The 19,639-nt window shown below is 36.5% G+C and overlaps 1 protein-coding gene across 3 annotated transcripts in view; it reads left to right on the top strand.

The window, feature by feature from the left end:
* Window positions 1-19,639, top strand: part of cstf3 (cleavage stimulation factor, 3' pre-RNA, subunit 3) — a 102,509-nt gene that overhangs the window by 19,151 nt on the left and 63,719 nt on the right. The window contains exons 1-2 of one of the 3 annotated variants that reach the window (XM_063061675.1): window positions 16-18,179; window positions 18,290-18,450. The exons of 1 other annotated variant lie outside the window; for it this stretch is intronic. In XM_063061675.1, coding sequence (XP_062917745.1) covers window positions 18,391-18,450 — 60 coding nt within the window. In that variant the 5' untranslated portion in view covers window positions 16-18,179; window positions 18,290-18,390. Of the gene's footprint in view, window positions 1-15; window positions 18,451-19,639 lie in introns of those variants that run through there. One more of the 3 variants, XM_063061674.1, reaches the window with a different exon arrangement.

Here is a 19,639-nt window from a genome sequence, read left to right as displayed (position 1 = left end):
TTTTAGAGGATAATTTAAAAGTGGCATATTCCTACCATGCTTCATGAAGTTCACACCACTGAGTTAAATTAACCAGACCAATATTAAGTGAATAGCCAGACTTTGAAAGCTACAGGTGGATCTTGATATCTGTAGGTGCAGACTGTACTTAATGTAGGGATTTAAAGTATTTAATGAAATTTTAATGTCTGGGCCTATTGCACATCAATGATTGTTGCATGTTGAAATTGCAACAACATTAAAATAGTCTTTAATGGTATCTTATGTGCTTTTGGCCTTTTATTCAGTTGTCATGTGTCTCTTTATTGCCTCCCGTGTCATTTCTTTAGAGTTCATTTCTTCTGTTCACTCACAGTATCTTGTATTTAATAGTCCTTTATCAAGCTGGGGCATTTATTTGTCAAAGAGACTCATAATATTTAATAGTGTATTTGCTTAATCTTTTATTTCCTTTTCAGGACTTCGCATTGTAATCAGTTGTTGTTCTAGCACCACAGAAATACAATAAATTGTTTTATTTTTTTTTAAAGAGATCTGAAATAAATGCTTCAGATACCCATACAACAGACACAACCAAAAATTCTTAAGTCATTGAATGTGTGTGTAATGAATGATTCCAAGTAAGAGTATTAAATGTCTGGTTGAATAAACTAGTTTAAATGAGCAATCTTTATATTTTTATTTAAGTTTAATATTGCAGTAGTTTGTCATTTCTATGGATCTAATGATCACAGTTTCATGACATTAATATGATGGGAGATGCTGAGCTTTGAATCAAGGTCTATCAAAAATTATAGTTACTTTATTCCTGTCAATTATATACAGAAAGCTACTGATGTTGAATGACTGTGGGAACAGGAAAGTTTGTTTTGGTGCATAATATAATAACCAGATTTTGTTATGCTTTGGCATTCAGCTTGCACTATTGCACAAAGGTTTTGCCAACATTGATCATACCCTGATGCAATTATAAATCATTGCATTGTTCTAGAGACATCAGCTTGTTACATAAATTAAAAGTTTACAGAATCTGTTCAATCAAGCTGATCCTTAAGTTTCAACTCAAAGTATAGTTTCAATGTCTACCCTTTGATGCATGGTGGTCTTCACAAATCTGGCCAGCAGCAGTTGATTATTATGAAGTCAAAGTAGCTTTTTATTCTGTTCTAAATACTGCTTCTGGGAGAAGTGTTACCTTAATATTAGAACAGTTTCACTTTGAGATGAACTATAGTAATCTTGCACTGTAAGATTTGTATTCCTATTTGTCAGGGGGAAAATCTCACCAGTTGCAAAGTTCTTTTAGAGATGAATCGTTAATATTTTCCCACATTGCTTCTTTGTTATTCACAGTAATCCTTTACTTTGACATTGGTTTTATATACTGTTGGATTTCTATCTGCAACTTTATTACATTCCACTGATCTGATTTAATCTGCACTTTCAAGATTTTGAATTGGCAGGTGTCAGGTATGGTATCCTATTATTTCCTTTTTCACTTTTCCTCTTCCACTTCAACTTTTCTTAAAGCAAGATCTTTGGTTTGAAAGCCACCACAGACTGGAATATCTGGTTCAGTTCAGATGTCTGAGATGAATAGGTCCAATCTGTAAAGTCACATAGTTTAAGGCAGAAGTTAATGATACTGGAAGGGAATTTATCTCAAAACTATGGGCATTTTTGTTGGGAGGCATAGAGCGACCTGCAGATTCCAAAGGTTGCTTTAAAATACATTAAATAGGATACATTACATTGCAACAAGAAGCTACATGCAGTAATTAATTAAAAATATAATATTTTTCTTGTAGCAAATTGTTGACATTATGGGAGGTTAACCTGATTAACAAATATTGAAGATGTTTAATCATAAACTAAGATTTAGGAAATTATGTTCCTGCTTTGCATTTTTTATTGCAATATTTCTCATTTGAGGTTTGTGACAGAATCATCAAGTATTCTATCAAACTAGCTTGCTTCTGGCAACATCAATGTGCATGTATTACTTGGCAAGGAACTGTTGAATTTGTCAGTTCTGTGCCAGTACACACAAATAAATTATTGCACCAACATCTGGGGCTCAGCAAACAATTGAATAAAATAATTCTTGGCTTTGTGGCTTTTATTGTTGGTGGGGTTCTTTAATGCCACAAAGCTCTTAATTGCTGATGTTTCTTTGTTAATCCCTCCCCAATGTGGCGAATTTGCCCAAAGGAAGAACTTGGGCAATGAAATTGGAATGTCATTATATAACAGATTTTGTGCTTGGTTCTTGAAGGTGCCCATCAGTAATTCATTCTTGCAGCTTTAGATCTCTTGTGCATCTTTACTTGAACCGTGTGTTAAGTCTGCTTTTTTATAGTAAATGTGGACATAAATTGATTCTTCCACAGATAAATAGATATGTTATATCCTGCTAAGTGTATTTCTGGATAGCATGACAATAAGTCTGTATAATCATCCAAAAAAAAATGGATGTTAAGATCTCTAAATACCCCGTTAACAATATATGATTATATAGCAGTGAGTTCTGGGTCCTGATATTCTTTCCAAGCACAATCTAATTTGGTTTCAGTAGCAAACTTGGATTAACAGGTTTTCATTCTAAGTACAGTGTTCTTGCTGTTAAATTTCATTTTTATGATAGGCGGGTGTGAAATAGTTTGAATCTGCAGTTCTTTGGTTAGAAACTGTTGGTATACTCTGCATTTTCTTTTGAACCTTTTTACTCAGGATATTAATTTTTAGAATGATCTCCCAAATGAGCAATTAGGGAATCTATATTATATTTTGAGCTTTTCCAAAACCTCTAATGCTTCATACCATTTGTTTCAAGTGATTTTTTTTTAAGAACTTGAAATTTTAATGGTTATTTTTAAAGTGATTGTAGGATAAGCCTTTAATAATTTCATCATTAAAATATGTAATCGTATGTACTTCATATTTGTAAAATCTTGTTCCTGATGACAAATTTGTTACTATTTATTATATATTCACCTGTATTTGCAGAGTTGCCAGTGCAAACCTGTCAGATGGAAATAGCAATTATCCAGATGTCATAGTGTTATAGTGATTAATTCCTTGAGCAAATCTAGAAATAGAATCCAATGCTCCAAACTCTACATCTTCCCAAATGGTTACTCTGGTATGGTATTTAACTGAATAATAAAATACAGGTCTTGTATCGAATTAGGTGTAGAATGTACATTATCTTATTCAGAACTTTCCCTCCTTGATCTCTAGTTCTCTAGTCCCTCACTGACCAATTTCTGTTCACTTCTACTCGACTCCATTTGTGTAATGTTGTGGAAAATTGGCTATCATTTATTACACAACTTTTCCCCCCGCATTTCACCTCCCCACTACATTCATTAGTTTGGATGAGTCATCATGGGTATAAATATGTTTTCTTGTTTTGAAGACGTGGATAAGGAATTTTAATTGCTTTGCCTTGTTTGAATTTTCAGAAAAAGTTAATTGAAGTAATTGTAATTTTCGTCCAAGATCATTTGCAGAGCTCTTTTGAGCATCAGGCACTAATGGTACAAATCAGCTTGGCTTCACTATCCATATTCTGACAAGATTAGTAATAATGTTTTCACCTTGGGGGTGATCTAGTATGCCTTCAGTATTGTTGTTGCATCACCATCCCAATTTGAAATTGATCTGCAGTATTAACCTATAGAATCTTCACTACATTTATTTCAGACATTGGTCTCAAATTGAGTATTTCCCTCATTTTTGATGAAGATACTTATACATCAGTGAACTGTAAATATTATTTTTTTGCCAAAGTTAATTAAATTGGTCCTACAGACATGAACTGATGTTCAGCTTGTAAAAGGATCATAGTTGTTTGATTCCAGTGAATAGATTATTGGCTCAGTTACTTGCAAACACAGCCACTTTCTGCTGGCTTTATTTATAATTGCAAATATATAATGCATTTTTGATAAAGTAAATGTAAACTTTAAAACATCTGGTCTTGTAATGAGCTTTAGAACAGACAGGACTAGCAGTAAAATGATCATGATTTTACAATCAATCACTTTTCGGGTTGGGGGGGAATGGGAATGTTAGAGTGAGCAATGCTGTTATTCCTGGATCACCACAATTCTTTGTGCTTTTACTTTTGTTCCTATCACCAGTCTGATTATAGGCTGCATCAACAATTTTGTTTTTGCTTCTTGGTTACCATTGCACTTACTGCCATTTCTCTTCCAAGGATGCTTTTATGCTTTCTTCCTGGCATTTTGTTAAATGCGGCTGAATATACTTAAGTTTATAATCTCATTTAAAATGCTGGAAATTGGAAATGCAGGGGGCAAATGCTGGTCAAGCTCAATAGGTCAGGAAACATCTTTTGAGAGGAAGTCATTGGTTTGGGCCCAAGACTTTTCATCAGAAGAACATCAACCTGAAACATTAAATTTTGCTCTCCACAGATGTGTGAAATTCTGAATTTTGCTATCATTTTCTGTATTTAAAACCTTGTTTAAAACAAAACTATGTTTGCTTTATTCCTTTATTTCTTAATTAAAATCCATAGAATTATCACTTAGATTGATAAAGGATTATGTAAATTAAATTGAAGAATCTGCATTTTAAGGTTAATTTTTTTTTTGAGTTGGACGTTGATAATGCCTTAGAAGCGAGAAACCTGAAGATTCTAGCCGATCCCCAAGAGTACATTGAGCTGTTGGTTCCTACCCGCTCTCCTGCATCCAGTAGCTAGTTTGCTTCACCAGTTTTTTTTTTACTATAACATTGGTAGTGATTCTCGTGTAGGTTTAATAGAGGTGCAGTGGAGCTTGAGTTCAGCTACATTTAAGACTTAAAAAAATAATTAGTTCCAGTAAATTTTTGGACTGCAGAAAGGCTCAGAGTTACATCATTTTCAATTGAGTTAGCTGCTTGGAAACTGAACAAAGAATATGAGTACTGAAAGTTGACCTTTTTTGTCCAGTCATTACTCAGAGTTAGATAACACGGCACACCAAAGCCTACTTTCTAAACTAGTACCTCAGATTAATACTTGAGCTAATAGAATTGATTGCTGATGTATTTGGCTGAGGTGGTAGCATGATAGTAACTGTTGTTCGAGACCTGACCACCATAGCAGAGCTTCAATCATGAAAATTTCTTTAAACGTTTTAGTAATGCAGTACTGATGAAAGTTATTCCCCTCCGTAGATTCTGCCTGACTTGCTGAGTTCCTCCAGCATTTTGTGTGTTTTGGTAACACTTAGTTCTCACTTTAGGTATCTCCTGCATCTAATAAAGTGGCAACTGAGTGTTTTGCCGGTTACAAATTCCTATTACTACATTTGTAGTATTAATCTGAACGGTAATATGGTACCCTCACTGGGAGAAAATATACAACTACTTTGAAATACCCAAATATGTACCTTTCACTTTACTCCTTTTAGTATATACCCACAAAGAGCCTTTTGCTGAACTTATTTTGCTCATAATACCAAAATACAGTGAATCATAAATGTCCTGTGATATCTGTATGTATATTAAATAGGACTACGTAAAGCCTAGAAATGTATAAACTGAATTGCTTAATGGTATATGTAAAATAAACTTATGAATTTGCTAAATCTAAACTTAGAAATGCTTGTTTCTTTTAAAAATCAGACTTGTTAAAACATAGCAACACAATTATTTTAATAAGTCCATATTATATTTGTCATTGTAATAGATGTTTAAATTTTCATTCTCCCCTCACTATAATGGATGTTTTTACTGAGGCAGTGCTAATGCAGTGTTTTTTCTTCCATGCATATAATTGAAGTTGGCAGTTTACTTTTTACAGTTGCTTTGCACTTGATAGCTAATAGTGCAGACTTGGGGCTGATTGTTCCTGTTGTTTTAACCTGGAACTGAACCCAAGATTTTATTACTTGTTTATAACATTTGCTTTTCAGATGCACTTTATTGTCTGTAAAGATGCATTAAGGTAAAACAATTCAACAAATGCTTATAAATATACTAGCTCTTTACTTCCTGACTTCAAGCAGCCCTGTTGCCAGATTTTATTTATGCCAGATTGACTTTGGCCTTGCACTTCATTACCAGAATCATTGATATATCAAAAAATCCTCTGCACATTCCAATTTGACTTGGTTCCTTAAGCATTGACACTTCTTGCAAAAGCCTTTTCTTCCTCTGCCCAAAATGTTTTGGGCAGGCCAGTTCATGGTGGAAAAGATTACTGTTCTCTGAAAAGCGTACTCATTTCAGAATCAAAATTAATCAATGGTAAATAGACTTTTTATTGCTTCTCTCCGACATAGTAACATTTGGCAGCCAGTTCTGTTTTACTACAGCAAACGAAACAGTTATTCCCTAGATTATGAATATTGTGTGATAGTTCAAAAACCCTTCATGCCAGTTTAAGGATTTGAATCCAAGTGACATGGAAACTTCAGCTGTCCACTTTAAAGAAAATAACTTGTCATCTATATCTGTAGTGCCACACTCGCTGTTTCTTAACTGTACTCCAAATTACTCTGGATTAGCACATTGTTATTTGGTTTTTCAAAGTTGTTCAATTGGAGACAGCTAGTGAGAAACCACTAGCCTTGTCAGAGAATCTACTTCCGGAGTGTGGCAAATTGTTCTTGGGTGCTCAACTCAATTTGTGCGCTTGCCTTTCTGTTTGAAGGCTGGAAAAAGTAGGGACCTAATTGACAGCAAACTAAATTGGTAATTTCTTGATTCAATATTCAGAGTTTGGGCATTGCTTAACCACTAACAGCAGGTGGTAGTATATCCAAATGAAAAATGTTACTACATACAAGTTTGTGCAGTGATGAAGACATTCTTATACACTGTTGCACTGTGTACCTGGCACTAAATTTGCAATGAGTTTTTTGATTTTGTGTATCAGTGCAGTTTCGCAAATTAGAGCAGAAGGAAACATGGACTGCTGAGTCTGTACTGGGTTTATGAAAGATCAGTTCAACCTTCCTTACTCTCCTGCTCTTGTCCTGTAACATTGCATATTTTTTCCAGATATTGATCTGGCTCTTTTGAATGGTAGAATTGTACCTACCACCTACTCTGACTTCATTTTCAAGTAATCTTGCTTTTAGAGATATTACATAATGTTTTGCATGTTTGAGGATGTACATATTGTACGTTTTATAATTTCTAACTTGCATGGTCTGCTAAACCTAAATTTAATCCTTTTCAGCCAGTAATTTGAATACCACTTGCAGCCATCCTAAAGATCATCAACTTAATTGAAGCAAAGTAAAATTCAAAGGTTGCAAATAGAGTGCATATTCCAAAGCGGGAGAAGTTTATACAACCTCTTTCCAGTTTGTCGCATCCACTGATCTACATTTGTCATGATGCTTTTTAACATTGCAAAGGTAGTATGATTTAAGCTTGCCTGTTTTTGTAGTGAACAAATTTGGCTTTTGTGCGTTTGTAACCCTTGCAGCATACACCATTTTTAACAATATTAATACAGTATATTCTTGATTAAAGTTGCTAATTCAAAGTAATAGAATTTTATTTCATTTATTTGTTCTTGTATTTTGAGCAAATGAGCAGTGCACACATCACTGCTCTTTCAAAATTTCCTTGAAGCAAGCTAGGAGTGCAATATTAAGTATCTTGATAACATAAATTGTGCAGTTTGCAGCATTGAAATTACACATCTGTTACTTTCACAACTTCCTCTTGAACACAAGTTTATTGGCTGAGCTGAAGGGAAAATCTACTTAATCTGTGTTCTTGCTGCTGAAGATGAAGAGACAAAACATGTTCTGCTTCATTTGGGTCCAACTTGTATTTCAGTCATCTCTGCTCACCTTCCTATTTTGGTGGCTTTCAACATGCAATAGCAGTCACCAATAAATGAAAGGAGGCCATTATCTTCAGCAATAAAATTTAGAACACTGAAAACCCGAGGAATTAATGAAACATTTTTCAAATAACTACTAAACAGTTTAATTGTAACAGCAATTATTCTGACCTGTTTTCAATTCACTGGAACTGACTAAAGGCTCTTTGGATAGAATTATCAAATATAACTTTTGTTTCTCATACACCTAGTGATTTTGTTCTCCTTTTGTATCTAATCATTATTGCTAGCCTTGCTGTGGTGATAATACATTAAAGAATCGCATTCATAACTTTTGGGTAAGTTCTACACCTTACCATATGAGGCAGGAGATTTTCAGAAAAAAACATTTCTAACATCTCAAGGCAATAAATGAGCTCTTGATCAACTTGATGTTTACTCTGGCACCATGAGTATCTTCAAAATGGTGACTGTAGAAAATTAAGGCTGTACACTGGAAGAACTGGCTTAATCTTGAGAATGTAACTTAGCAAACGTGGAAGAAAAACTTGAAATTTAATTTCATTTACACTCATATAACTGAAGATTTTCACATTCATTGTCTTCAGGTCTCTTGTGTACCTCCAATCTCAGGCATGACATGGCATAATCGTATGTTTTTCTGAATGTATCATGGATTGTTTAAAGTACTCAAGATTGCCAGGTAACTGCTTAGTGTTAATAATTTTGTCAAATGAAGTAACCTTCAGTGAGCACTTACAATTTTTAAAAAAAATTTCTCCTTTCAGCCACCCAGCTATGGTTTTGGGTGGTTTGTCTATAAGCACTGTTCTATATTTTGTGCTGCTGCATACATTTAAAGACATGGATTGGTTAATTATTCCAAAAGATTATCAGTATATTTATGTGCTGTCACCATGGAGTTGTACTGCTCAGAAGTAGGCCCTTTGCACCAACTTATTCATACTGATCAAGGTGTCTTCCTGAGCTATTCCCATTTGCCTGCTTGCCTTTTTGTTTGAAGGCTGGAAAAAAGTAGGGACTTAATTACAGCAAACTGAATTGGTAATTTTTTAATTCCCTCTAAACCAGGGGTAGGCAACCTTAAGCACAAATGATTTTCTAGCATGCATTTTTCATTAATTTGAGGCAAAACATAACTAGATGTATTTAAATGGATAATTCCCATATTTCAAGTGTTTTTTGGCATTTATCTGGCCCACTGTCCACTCATTAATATGGGATTCGGCCCACAGAGGCAAAAAAGTTGCTGACCCCTGCTCTAAACCTTTTCTATCTGTGTATCTGCCTAAATATCTTTTAAACCCACCTGTACCATTTTGGTAACCTATTGCATATATCTCCACCTCTGTGGGGGATAGACTTGTCCCTTCAGTCTCTTAGATTATTCCCTCACCTTAAGCCCACACCCTTGAGCTTTGGCCTCCCCTGCCCTGGGAAGAAGACTTGGTGATTCATCTTATTCCCCTCATAATTTGCATATCTATAAGGTCACCCCTCAAGCCTCCTTTGCTCTAGAGAAAATAATCGTAGCCTAGTCCAGAATGTTGCTTTCTAAATTAATACATTAGAGGTAATTTTAGCAGAAATAGCCTATATATTGCAAAGTACAGCATGCAGGAAGGACGCAAGAGTAAAGTTTAAGTTTTTAATATAAAAGGGATTACTGGAATGTTCTAGGATGGCCTTATCTAGCATCAACATGTTTAATATTGTGTTGTCCATGGGTACAAAAAATAGGCATGGCATAATAGGTATAACCAGTTAATTTCATTTATTTTGTTCGGTATTAGTGTGCTATATCTGCTCCTCCACAATTTCACCAAAGTATAAGAATCTAATAGCAGTTAACAATTGTTTGTACTCCCCTGGTAGTGCATTTGTGCTGGGTTGGCATTTTTGTCATCTGTGGAACATTGAGAATGTGTGGCTGATTGCATTTGTTGGTATGAGAAGCATTATCCCGATACATTTAATGACATAGGCTTATATATATGGATGAATGCCATGAAAATTTGATTTTTGCAGCATCCCAGTGCATTATAAACATGACAAACAAGTTAACACAAATTGTACATGGGTGATAAAATAAACATAGTGCAAGTAAAAGAAATGCAGACTGAGTTGTATGGCTTTGGGTTCCTGTACTTCCTGCCTGGTGGCAATATTCAGAAAGGAGAATGGCCCAGATGGAGGTGTTTGGATGCTGCCTCTCTGTGCCATAGCCTCAAGCAGATAGTCTTGATGGTGTGAGAACTACAGTTTTTTGTTCTAGGCCCTCAGAGACAAAGAATTATTTTAAAAAGTAAATAAGTACAAATAGCACTACGGGGGAGTAAAATATTTTTTATACCTTGTGGGTAAGTTGTGGAGGGGCTGGTTATACCACAGATCAGCAAGAAACAAAATTCTTATACAAGCTCTTAATTCTTAATATGAAAGTTGCGTTCACTGGTTGTGTGTGGCCATGGTAGTTGTTGCTTGGTAGCTTGTGGATTCTTGGAGCATGGGCTTTTCTTACCTTGATTCTCCTTCGCAATAATGTTCAAAAAGAATAGATTGTGGATTTTGAGTTTTCAATTCTTATTCCATACATTGTTATTTTTAGGTCCAACTTGATTGAGTGCAGCTCAAAGCATTCAAATCTGCAGTCATTCATGGTCTTTAAATGACTACACCATAGTGCTTACGCATGGAAGATGTGAATGTGCCAAGGCTTACATTTGGTTAAACAACTTGTGTTGGCTTACTTTGGATTCACGATAAATGAGAAATCATTATCATAATCACCTAGTTGTCAAATTTGACTTTTATTGATGGGTTCCTTAAAATACCACCATTTTGGCACACAGCTTCCATCTCATTGCATTTGAAGCATTGATCTCATTACCACCATTTGCAGGATGCTGACCTCTGTCTTGGCGTTGCAAGTAAGGCAAGCCTGCAAGCATCTACACAGTGTAGCATTAGCTCTATTTTGCCAGCAGTGGCACAGGGTTCGTATGATATACTCTAAATAGTTCATTCTCTCGTGGTTCTTACCAGATGATTTTGCTGTTCTTTTGAGAGGATCAGACTATGTTATAATGTGACATTTCTAAATGTAAATGCTGTTTCTCGTATGAGTAGATCACTATTTACAGTCAACCAGCATATCAACCCACAAGGTTCTCGCTCCCTTCTTGATTCTTTCAGAGATTTAAAGATCAGTGTTTCAGAGTAACTCTCTAAAGATAAAAAGGCAGCAATGTTTGGCATCTGTCTTGTTCTTTAGTTTCGTCTCGGCTCTTCAGGTTGGATTACAAGAAGAAATTTCCTCACTGATTTCATAAATACTTAAGCAGCTGTTTCCAGGACAACTTTGCGCAGAAAATGGTAAGGTGCAAATGTCAAACAAAACCTCTGTCAAATAGTATCCGCAATGCTCAGTATATCAGAACCATGCTTAACTGTTACTTAGAATTTTCCTTTTGATGCAAAGCAAAAATGCAGAGATAAGAAGGTTATCACTTTAAATGTTTGAGCAGCATATTGACTCTGCAAGTAACCACTGGGGTTTAGCAGCTAATAGGCTGAAGCAGTTTCAGACAGACGATCTCATTAAAATTGAGTGGTTTTAATTTTGGAAGGGTTATGAAGTGCAGTGTAGATTAGATAGTAGGATTGCAATATTCTGCTTCAACCCAAAACTAAGCAGAAAATTACCAGATTGGTAGGGGACTAAGAGTTTTGTTTTTCAGTTTATAGATGAAGCTATAAATGGTTGAGGAACGAGTGTCCTCTAGCAGGCCTCAGTTCTCAGAATGAGGGATGAACTGAGTTTTTGGTTTCACTTGACCAACTATATGATTGTTCATTGCTGCCTTTAACATTCTTGCATTGATCCTGCCCCAGCTTTCATTCTTGCCTTCCATGGCTTACTGGGCTCCCTCATTCTGTTATTGGTGTACTCTGGGAGGGTCAGAGGGGTATTCAGAACACCTGAGGCATCTGTCTGACCCATGCTATTCTATTCACCTGGGACCTTTGTGCTTGGTAATCTATATCATGATGCAGTTTTGCCAGGAACTTAATATGTTCTTACCCTAGTTGGCCATCTGTTTACTAGTGTTAACTATTCTTCTTTTCATCTTCCTCTGGCTCTATATTCTAGTATGCAATTTCGTGGTTGCCCAAATGTTTACTTCATCTAAAACTCATGTCACCAAAACCCTCATGCAATTGGATTCTGGATTTCCTCACTTGTAGACCCCAGTCAGTTTGGATTGCAAAAATGTCTCCACAATCTCCACCAGCACAGGAGCACCACAGGGATGTCTGCTTAGCCCCCTGTTCTACTTGCTCTACACCTATGACTGTGACTAAGCACAGGTTCAGCACTATATTCAAGTTTGCTGAAGACACCACTGTTTTGGGCCGCATCAAAGGTGGTGATGAATCAGCATACAGGAGGGGGATTTGAGTGTTGTCATAACCACAATTTCTCAATGTCAGTAAGACCCAAGAATTGATTGCAGACTTCAGGAGAAAGAAACCAGAGGTCGATGAGCCAGTCCTCATTGGAGAATCAGAGATGGAGAAGGTTAGCAACTTTAAATTCCTGGGTGTTACATTTTCAGAGGACCTATCGTGGACCCAGCATGTAAATGTAATTGTGAAGAAAACATAGCAGTACCTCTACTTCTTTAGGGGCCTACGGACATTTGGCATGTAGTGAAGAGCGTATTGACTGGCTGCATCACAGCCTGGGGGTATAGAAGCATCAGTGCCTTTGAATGAAGAACCCTGTGAAAGGTGGTGGATTCGGCCCAGTACATCACAGGTAAAGTCCTTCCAACCACTGAGCACATGTACATGAAATGCTGTCGTAGGAAAGCAGCATCCATCAGAGATCCTCACCCCAGGCCGTGCTCTTTTCTCACTGCTGCCATCAGGTTGAAGGTACAAGAACATTGGGACTTGCACCACCAAGTTCAGAAACAGTTGCTACTCCTCAACCATCAGGCTCTTGAATGAGGGGATAACTACACTCGCCCATCCATGCAGATGTTCCCACAGCCAATCATCTCTAAGGACTCTAATTTCATGTTCTCATTATGCATTGCTATTTATTTATATTTGCATTTGCACAGTTTGTTGTCTTCCAGCTGATCTTTCATTGATCCTGTTATCATTACTATCCTCTGGATTTGTTGAGTATGCCTGCAGAAAAATGAATCTCAGGGTTGTATGTGGTGACATATATGTACTCTGATAATAAAATTTACTTTGAACTTTAAAGGACTTCATAAGCATACCACTATGGACATCCCCTTTGGTTACTTCACTGGGGGGAAAAAAGCTAATGTTATTAAAATGATTGATAGCTCTATGAAAATGTATTTTATATTTAAGGGGACTAAGCAAATGTGTACTAATGATATGAACAAGGGCAAATGGGCAAAAATATAAAACTAAAAATTGAGCAAAATTATGGAGGGTGGTAAACTAGAGAATAGGTTGGCTTGGTGCGAGAATAATAGAACCTTGATTGAAGTTTGGATGTGGGTTTAATTAAGTAGGCAAATTTTACAATGTTGAGGATATTTTAAGGCTCATGGACAAATGGAGCACTGAGCTAGTAACCAATTTCTTGGGAAATGCAGTAGGTGGGATACATAGTCTATTTGTAGATCTTTAGTAGAAGGCCTACTGCAAAAATGTATGGGATTAAAATGTAATCTTGATATTCTTTTCCAAGTCCATCTTAGAGAATCATTACTACTCAGGAGGAGACGACACCAGGTAAGGCTGATGCTATAGATTTTCACTACATGGAACACAATGCCTGAAGAAATCACTTTCAAAACAGTAACTGGAAATAAAATAATCCCAACAAGCCTATAACATTGGACCCTTTTATTTGTAATCTCAGGAAAATTTATTTTCTTCAAAATTATAAAATTTATTTCCTTTACCATAGTATTAATTTTTACACAGAAGAATTGTTGCAGCAATGAGTGCAGCACAATGTGATTAGCATTAAAGCATTCAATTTTTTCTTGAATTCCCTTCATCCTTGCTGCCATTATAGTAAGTCACTAATATCTCCTAGACTGGCCTTCAAAAACAAGCAAAGCTCTTAATTTAGTCATGTGGTTTAGTATTTTGTACTGCATCTCTGTGATGCATGATGACTTTAAATCATTTACCAACATTCCTCGTACCTTCGACCTGGGTAAACCCCAGGTTTCTCTGTTCCTGCACTCCTTTTCAACTGGTAATGAAATGATATAAATGATCTGTTATTTGCATTCTCTCAAAATAAATGCTTCATTTATAAATGTAGGGAAAGTACTGGATTTCTCTAAATTCTATGAAAATTACAGGTGTGACCTTGATTTCCAGATTTTTCTTTTGGGGCAAAATACAGATTTTAAAAATTAAAACTTAAGCCAATATTGGTCCTTAGCATGCCCATCAGTACCCATGCTACTACAAGGCAAATGGAAGGGGAGAAAAATAACTTCTCCCATATTGCACTAAAGTAGAACTCGTATTTGATAACTGCATAATTAACCTCTAAGCTTTTTTGATTCCTCAATACAAATTAAATAGCCTATAGTGTTCAGTACTCTGCTTGGGCATGAGAGTGTAGTAACTAATGGTCATTTATAGACTTAAAGTAGAATTTTTTTAACAAATGCTGATTTGCTGGCATTTGAATTATGCTGTCTTGTGATAAACGTTGAATCTGATTTTCAGAACAAACAGGTAGCATTTCTGCATCAGTTTCTCCACAAATTCTGCCATCTTCGGCAGGATCCTACCATCAAACACATTTATCTCTCCCCAGTTCTTGCTTTCCTCAGGGATCATTCCCTCTGATTCCCTTGTCCATTTGCCCCTCTCCTTCCTGACACATCCCTGCAAGTGACAAATGCTACACCTGCCCGTTCACCTCTTGCCTCCGTTCAGGTCCCCAGTCTTCCAGGTGAATCTTGGGATCATCTGTTGTATCTGGCACTCCTGATTATGGCCTCAGTGTAATGAGATGGGCCTTTTTGTTGAGTATTTCCACTCTCCTAACTGCCAAAAGCAGAATTTCCTGGTGGCTAAACATTTTAATTCCTTTTCCTGTTACAACATTGTCAGTCTATGGCCTCTTCTCTTACCATGATGAAGCCACTCTCGGTGGAGGAGTAACACCTTGTATTTTGTCTAGGTAGCCTCCAACCTGATGACATTAATATCAATTTCTCCTTCCCGTAATTATTTCCCCTCCTTTTTCCCTCTTCTATTCCCCATTCTGGCCTCACCTCTTCTCATCCGCCTATCACCTCACCCAGCGCTCCTCCTCCTTCCCCTGTTCCCATGGTCCACTCTTTTTCTCCAACCCTTTGCCTTTCCCACCCACCTGGCCTCACTTGTCACCTAGCTAGTCCTACTGCCCCTTCCTCTCCACAGTTTTATTCTGGTGTCTTCCCCCTTTTCCAGTCATGAAAAAGTGTCTTGGCCCACAATGTTGATCATTTCCATAGATAATAAATTAGAATATATTACAGTCTTGTTGAAGCATTGAGAGATGGGATAAGCTACTGAACACTTAAGGCTTTTAAAGTCACTTGTTTTTATTTAATTGGCATTTACGTTTTTGTAATATTCATTTAGTTTTATGTACTTTAAAGTTGTCATTTTACTGCTTGTCCTGAATGAAAGAACTAAATAAATAAAAGTTTGAAATGTGGGATCATGGGTGTGTTGTCCAGTTATGAAAGGGCTAATATTAGTTGTATTTGAGAACATTCTATTCTCCAAGGTGGAGCAGTCCCTATTTTGCTATATATTCATAATCCCACAGATGAATAAGAGGACAGTTTTGATTCTGATAAAGCTCAGTGCCAAATGACTGCAAATACTTGTATGAGGTCTCTACACTTCATTCACACACCAGTGAGCATTTTCTTTAATTGAACCATGTTCATATGTATTGTGAATGAATATAATGCAACCAGATAACTACCTTCAGAAGAGCACTCTATACATTCTCCAGCCGTAAAATTTTGAGATGGGTCGTTAACCTATCTGTATTTCTAGAGCAGCTTTGTTCTGTTATTTGCACTCCTGGAAACTGATGTGGTCCAAACGTGTAAGGCATTACTGCCAATAAAGATGACGAGTAACTGACTTGCAGTGTTTAGGTGTATATCTGCTAGCTGCTTTTAGCCATCCCCAAAAGGATCTCAGTTTTGCAGTTCAATTTACACTTTGATTATTCTCTCCCATTGAAGCAGCATGCCTTTAAAACTATCTAAACTGCTTTCTAAAGCTTATGATAGAGTGAACATGCAGAATAGATGTAGAGCACAAGAGCTTACACCACTATTTGAAACAGAAGAGTACAATTGGGTTTCAGAAAGGAATTATATTCAGCGCATGAAATACAGTTATGAGCAGTCATTGAAATGAGCCTCAAGTTTGTCTTTAAGAAAATGAACATTGGTCTAGGATAATGTGAAATACCTAGTGCTGTGTAGCTCTTGGGCCCTGCATATCCCTTTAGGGTCATTGTTTATTCAAATATTCCTGTATAATACACTGAAACTGGTAGCATTGGTGTTAATCAGAGTTACGGTAACACTGCCACTCATGTTAAAATGTATTTAGTAAATTTTCATAGATTTTCTGATAGTATAAAGAAAGTGAACATTTCTGGTGAGATAAATTATAGAGAAGGACATTGAAATGGCTTAGTTGCTTTATTTCCAGCTACATGTTTTGATAGTTATTTGATAAGTTACAGTAAATGTTTTCACTGGAAGTAAGCTTACTGACTGGTACAAAGAGACTACTACAACCTTTCATGGCAGTAGGATACTGAATCATAACTATAGGGGGAGGGGTGGAAATTGACATTTTATATGTATTCAGTGCATTAATTATACATAAGCTGTGATTGCAGTAGAGATAAAATTATAAAAGCATGAGCTAAGTGCTGTACAACAATTCAAACTATTTACACAACTAATAAACCCTATTTAAATTCAAGTTTGATCACGTAATAGACCACAAATGAAATGATTATGACACTTGAATATTGTAAGATTACAGCATTGGTATTTACCATTTTAAATAAATATGGCTATTATCAGGACTTGGTTTATTCTGAACTCTGCTTCTTTGAAAGTGGTTCCATAAGTGGTTCAATGACCTCCAATGGCAGCACATCCTTTCTTAGAAACAAAACTGTTTTCAATACTCCAAATATGGTCTGGCCAATGCCTTAGCATTACAATCTTGCTTTTATATTCTAGTCGCTCTCAAAATGAATGCTCACATTACAATTGACTGACTCAGCCTGAAAGGTAACCTTTAGGGAATCCTACATTAGGACTCCCAAGAACCTTTGCACCTGTGTTTTCTGAATTCATTCCTCATTTCGAAAACAGTATACGCCTTTATTCCTTCTACCAAGGTGCATGATCGTGTACTTCCTTACACAATTCTATCTGCCACTTTGCCTATTAAGTCCTTCTGCAGACTCAGTATACTTACTTTTCTCTCTACAGTTTGTCTTCTGCACATTAGGTGTTTGTCGGTCTTTGTGTAATTTTTCATTCTATTGTATGGGCGCCACGGTATCGTAATGGTTAGCATAACATTATAGCTTAAGGTGTCAGTGTTCAAGACCATCGCCCTCTAAGGAGTTTGTGTCCTCCACGTGGAATCTGTGGGTTTACTCCAGGTGCTGTGGTTTCCTCCCATAATCCAAAGACCTACTGGTTAATTGGTCAATGTAAATTGACCTCTGATTAAGCTAGGGTTAAATGGGTGAGTTGCTAGGTGGCATGGCTGGAAGAGCCTATTTGACATTGTAACTCAAAATGAATAATATTTAAAATGCCTTTGTTTGACTGAATATTTGCAAAAAAAAATCTCAGTGGTATATGGTGACATATACTTAATAAATTTACTTTGAACTTGATTTCTGCAGTGCTGTTTAATTTGAGTGCTTGCTGGCCCTAATACTTCTCTAATCAAACACTTATTTATTTTATTGTACAGTTGCTGACCAATTATGTATTCAGAAATTTATTACAATTGTGATTCATGTGCATGCATTAAAATTGCAGGAAGTTAATTAGTTGTCCTTCAGGAACAAAGCTCATTCTTTCTTAGCATAGCAGATGAATTCAAAATTGATGGTTCTCAATGATTTGCCACAGCAATTTTTTTTAATTAGGCAAATATTCCAAAAGAATAAGATCTTTTGCTTTGGGAAAAACATCCGCTTACGAGAGAATGATTGCAGTGAATATTTACCATTAGACTTGGACTGGTTTGCTTTTCTGTAAACAATGTGAGTATAGTGATTTTGGGTACCATTTTTCCACAGTATGTATCTTTGGTTTATTAAATTATTTCTATAGCTACTAGGAACTTGACTGAAACTGCATTGATTTGTTTCAGGAGATACGTTAACAGCCACATCTCGCATTGGAATGGCACCTTGTACTCTTGGGCAAGGTTAATTTTCATTTGGGTTTCCAAATTGGAATTCTCAGTACAAGATGCCTAAAGAATTTAATTCAAGTTATTCAATGTATTTCTCATCTTTAAACTGGTGTCAGGTAATAATTGCACATTATTTCATGGGACTGGGCCATTGTAACCCATCTTTCTTTATCTTTCTATTTAAGCGTATATGAGAATGTTTTGGTAGTGCCATTACGATTACAAAATATTTTCTTGACATCCGATAATGTTGAAGACATTTTGATATTCTTCTAATGGGCAGACAGAGCACGGTTTAATACCATGTGTGAGGGTTAGCGCTGCAATCAGCTTTGACTTAGCAGTGAGGTGAGCAGCATAATTAAGTTGCTTTTTTAATACAACTTTACCAATTTGTTTTCACTCTTTATTTGCTCATCCCTATTTTCCTGGTATGCAGCATCTAATGCATGGGATCACAGAAGGTTGTAAACTCAGCCAATTCCATCACAGGCACAACCCTCAAACCTGAATGTGAGCATGAGGTAATGATCCACTTCCCTGTGGTGCAAAAATTATCACTGTGCTCTTCGAGAAGAATTTCCAGGGCTTGCATCCGGTGACAGACTGGCAGTACTTTTCCAAGTCAAGATAGTTTTCAACTTGGAGGTAACAAGATGGTGGAGTACTCAATACTTGCTGTCTTTGTTCTTGATAGCAGATTTTAGAGGTGCTACTGAAAAACCCCAGCAAGTAATTAGTGAATTTATAGGCGCCACATGCTGAAACATCTATATGCCAGTGGTGTAAGCAATTTTTGATGTGTGAAGTACAGCAAATCAAATGGGCAGCTTTTTTTTCCTGCCTATCAAGCTAATAAGGGATTGTCACTACAGCATTCTTACAAGCAAGTGGAAAATGTGTCATCATGCCTCTCTGTATTTTGTGCCTTGTTGAATAAGAGCATTGGAGTGTCGAGACTTGAATGGTTTGCTGTGCAATACCACCGCCTGTGGATGGTCCAGTTCAATTTCTAGTCACTAGTAAACCCATGATTTATTGGAGTCTATTATATGAATGCATTTGACACTTCTGTCATAGCCTTTCTGCATGTATGCATTGTCAGCTTCATCAGCTACGAAGTTGTATTTTGTGCTGCAAGCTGTGGAACCGTCTGTGAGCATTGCCCACTACTGATGGAAGGTCATTAAACAACTGAAGATGGTTAGATAAGGAATAAGGTCCTGAGGAACTCCTAGCAATGATATCCTGGTACAGGAATGGTTGATCTTCAGCAACTGCGGCTATTGTGCCAAAGATCTTGGT

Source organism: Mobula hypostoma, chromosome 11 (assembly GCF_963921235.1).
Source record: "Mobula hypostoma chromosome 11, sMobHyp1.1, whole genome shotgun sequence".
NCBI lineage: Eukaryota > Metazoa > Chordata > Chondrichthyes > Myliobatiformes > Myliobatidae > Mobula > Mobula hypostoma.
The sequence above is the reverse complement of the archived record's forward strand: the minus strand, read 5'-3'. Positions and strand labels throughout refer to the sequence as shown.